Source organism: Schistocerca nitens, chromosome 3, assembly GCF_023898315.1.
Source record: "Schistocerca nitens isolate TAMUIC-IGC-003100 chromosome 3, iqSchNite1.1, whole genome shotgun sequence".
Taxonomy (NCBI): domain Eukaryota; kingdom Metazoa; phylum Arthropoda; class Insecta; order Orthoptera; family Acrididae; genus Schistocerca; species Schistocerca nitens.
Window position 1 is genome coordinate 938,335,982 of NC_064616.1, and position 4,203 is coordinate 938,340,184.

General features: G+C 50.0%; 1 protein-coding gene across 1 annotated transcript; it reads left to right on the forward strand.

Annotated features, from left to right (window-relative positions):
• The first annotated feature begins 2,628 nt into the window (after positions 1 to 2,628).
• LOC126249497 (uncharacterized) lies at positions 2,629 to 3,249 on the forward strand. The gene has a single exon (XM_049951149.1). It carries the CDS (start codon positions 2,629 to 2,631, stop codon positions 3,247 to 3,249), a length of 621 nt encoding a protein of 206 aa, XP_049807106.1.
• The last annotated feature ends 954 nt before the right edge of the window (positions 3,250 to 4,203 follow it).

Here is a 4,203-nt window from a genome sequence, read left to right on the forward strand (position 1 = left end):
TGCAGCAGGGACTACCAGCAATACATTGCGTTCTTCACTGTGTTCTTCACCAGACTAGTTGGCGTCATGGACATGATTATAAAGACAGGTAATATTCAAAGATAGCACGGTTTGGGACACAGACAATTCAGATCGTTTCTGGAAGATCTCGAGTGTGAATACGGCGATGTTCCATACTTTTGTGAAGTACGCTGGTTGAGCCGAGGTATGGTTTTAGAACGATTTTTTAATTTACGTAAAGTTACAGCGTTATTCATGGATGCGAAAAGAAAACCGGTGAAAGAATTGGACGACACACAGTAGATTTCAGACATTGCGTTTTTAATTGACGGAATCAAGCATCTGAATAGCTTGAATGTAGCTTTTCAAGGTAGAAATAATGAAACTTCCTGGCAGATTAAAACTGTGTGCCCGACCGAGACTCGAACTCGGGACCTTTGCCTTTCGCGGGCAAGTGCTCTACCAACTGAGCTACCGAAGCACGACTCACGCCCGGTACTCACAGCTTTACTTCTGCCAGTACCTCGTCTCCTACCTTCCAAACTTTACAGAAGCTCTCCTGCGAACCATGCAGAACTAGCACTCCTGAAAGAAAGGATATTGCGGAGAAATGGCTTAGCCACAGCCTGGGGGATGTTTCCAGAATGAGATTTTCACTCTGCAGTGGAGTGTGCGCTGATATGAAACTTCCTGGCAGATTAAAACTGTGTGCCCGACCGAGACTCGAACTCGGGACCTTTGCCTTTCGCGGGCAAGTGCTCTAACAACTGAGCTACCGAAGTACGACTGACGCCCGGTACTCACAGCTTTACTTCTGCCAGTACCTCGTCTCCTACCTTCCAAACTTTACAGAAGCTCTCCTGCGAACCATGCAGAACTAGCACTCCTGAAAGAAAGGATATTGCGGAGACATGGCTTAGCCACAGCCTGGGGGATGTTTCCAGAATGAGATTTTCACTCTGCAGCGGAGTGTGCGCTGATATGAAACTTCCTGGCAGATTAAAACTGTGTGCCCGACCGAGACTCGAACTCGGGACCTTTGCCTTTCGCGGGCAAGTGCTCTACCAACTGAGCTACCGAAGCACGACTCACGCCCGGTACTCACAGCTTTACTTCTGCCAGTACCTCGTCTCCTACCTTCAGTTGGTAGAGCACTTGCCCGCGAAAGGCAAAGGTCCCGAGTTCGAGTCTCGGTCGGGCACACAGTTTTAATCTGCCAGGAAGTTTCATATCAGCGCACACGCCGCTGCAGAGTGAAAATCTCATTCTGGAAACATCCCCCAGGCTGTGGCTCAGCCATGTCTCCGCAATATCCTTTCTTTCAGGAGTGCTAGTTCTGCATGGTTCGCAGGAGAGCTTCTGTAAAGTTTGGAAGGTAGGAGACGAGGTACTGGCAGAAGTAAAGCTGTGAGTACCGGGCGTGAGTCGTGCTTCGGTAGCTCAGTTGGTAGAGCACTTGCCCGCGAAAGGCAAAGGTCCCGAGTTCGAGTCTCGGTCGGGCACACAGTTTTAATCTGCCAGGAAGTTTCATATCAGCGCACACTCCGCTGCAGAGTGAATATCTCATTCTGGAAACATCCCCCAGGCTGTGGCTAAGCCATGTCTCCGCAATATCCTTTCTTTCAGGAGTGCTAGTTCTGCATGGTTCGCAGGAGAGCTTCTGTAAAGTTTGGAAGGTAGGAGACGAGGTACTGGCAGAAGTAAAGCTGTGAGTACCGGGCGTGAGTCGTGCTTCGGTAGCTCAGTTGGCATTCCGCCGCCGGCGGCCGTGCTGTGCGGACGTGCGGAGCGGCTGTTGCGGTGTTTACATCGTCGCTGCGAGCGGCCGGCGCTGTGTGGTGAGTGCGCGCATTCTGCGTTAGTTATAGTCCACGATCACATTTCTAGAATGACATAATGGAGCAGACAACGCGACGCGATACTTTGAAGTTGATTTTCGATCCGAACTACTCCCGACCGAAATCTTACGAAGTTGAGGCATTTATCGAAGAAACTTTTAAGGTCAAAGTGGATGAATTGATTGGAATTCACCTGTCGATTGTCAGTCCGACTGTGTTCCTTAAGTTATCCAGTTCTGACAAGTGCGACCAAATTGTAGAAGCATGTGGTGGGGTGGCAAAATTCAAACATTCAGACGGACACATAGGGCAGGTCACGGTTTCGCGTGCCGGAATGGGAATAAGAACGGTTCGAATCTTTGAGCTCCCCTTTGAAATAACGTCCGAGGAGATTAACAACAAACTGAGAGACTATGGCACCATTATCAGCAATGTCGCCGAAAAATGGTCTAGCTTGCACAAGTATCCAGTATTAAATGGAGTCAGGCAAGTTAAGATTGACATGCTGAAACATATCCCATCGTATCTCTGGATTGGTGGATATCGAGCGATCATCATTTACGATGGGCAGCCGAGAACCTGCTCGGGTTGTGGTTCGACCCAACACGTCCGCGCGCAGTGTGTTCAACGGCGTGTGACGCAACTGCCGACTGGGGAGCGAGACCCGCCTAGTCAGATGGCCACGCTACCCGTGACGTACGCCGCCGCAATTCGCAGTGACGTCGCCCCAGACATGTGTTTCGACAGGGCGGTAGTTGCTTATGCCGACGTTCCCGATGGTAACGTAGCCATGGATACTAGCAACACAGAAGCTACAGGTCCAGCACACTCACAAGACGAGGAAACTGACAGACGTGCAGAACAAGACCAGGCTAAGACGGCAGAAGAAGGCATGTGCAAACCACTCGAAGAAGTCGGGCAACAAAAAGAGGACACGGTTGCCACGTCGGAGGATAATGACCAGCAGCCTACAACTGTTTCACCGAAGAAACGGAAGAAACGTCGAATAGCCCGACAGGGAGCAGCAGAAATCGCGCCAATCCTGCGTGAAAAGGCGAAACAGATAGGCCAAGAACTGGCGGAGACGACACAGGCAACTCCTCTGGAAGATCGAACAACAAAGAAGAAGACCCGAAATGAGGACACTGAACCCGACCGTGGAATCCATATTCCGGACGGTACAGCTAGTCCGAAGGACCCTCCACCTGTACCAAAAACGGACACGCGGGAAGTTACGTGCACGCGAGATTGGGCGGATGACATCGAGGAGCAAAACCATGATGCAGAGATGGCTGACATACCACAACGTTCAGGACGGACGGCACCCGACCGTCGACAAGATGTGTCCACCCGGCAACAAACCACCATCAAAGACGCTCGTGCAGAAGATGATGATGCCGACTTCTTCTGAGTAGAGCACACATCCACTTCACCTGGCAAATAGTATCCCACCTGACGCGGTATAGTCGACATGACGTCCTTGCAGGCGTACAGAATTGCGACCTTGAATATAAATAAAATTAGCAGCACCCTCAATCTGAGAAATCTCCAAGATTTTCTGTACGCCGCTGATGTTGACATCTTAATGCTGCAAGAAGTACCGGCCATCCGTTTGGACGACATCACTGGCTACAACGCCGTCATCAATCCTGGCAATGACAATAGCCTCGGCACAGCGATTATGACTAAAGAGGGGATCCTACTTGCAGACGTGACGAAACTGCCGAACAGTAGAGGTCTCGCTGTCACGATAAACAACACCAGGTTTATCAACATCTATGCCCCGTCAGGAACCGGAAACAAGCGCCGCAGGGCCGAATTTTTCAAGGAGGACATCGCCTCCCTTTTCGCGGTGCGATTTGAACAAATAATATTTGCGGGTGACTTTAATTGCGTGCTGAATCCCAAAGATCAGACGCCAAATTTTAACAAATCTCTGCAGCTGGAGAACATCGTCAGAGAATTCCATCTGTTAGATACTTGGGAACTAAAACATGGTGATCAGCTCGGTTTCACCTATATCACCAGCCATTCTGCCAGTCGTATCGACAGGATTTACGCAACGTCCAATTTAAGGCGACACGTTTTACAGTCCGAGCTATGGCCCACTATTTTCTCTGATCATATCGCGTACATATGTACGATAAATTTAGAGAAACAAGGCACTTACAGGGCGAGAGGTTAGTGGAAGCTAAACGTTGCTCATCTTTCGGATCCTGGATGTCACGCCGCCTTCCACACCACTTGGGCAGAATGTGAAAGGAAGTTCCACTTGTATGGTACGGCGCTGAATTGGTGGCTCAACTGCGCGAAGCCCGCAATCATAAAGACAATGAAAACTTACTCCCGTGAAAAAGTCGCCTGG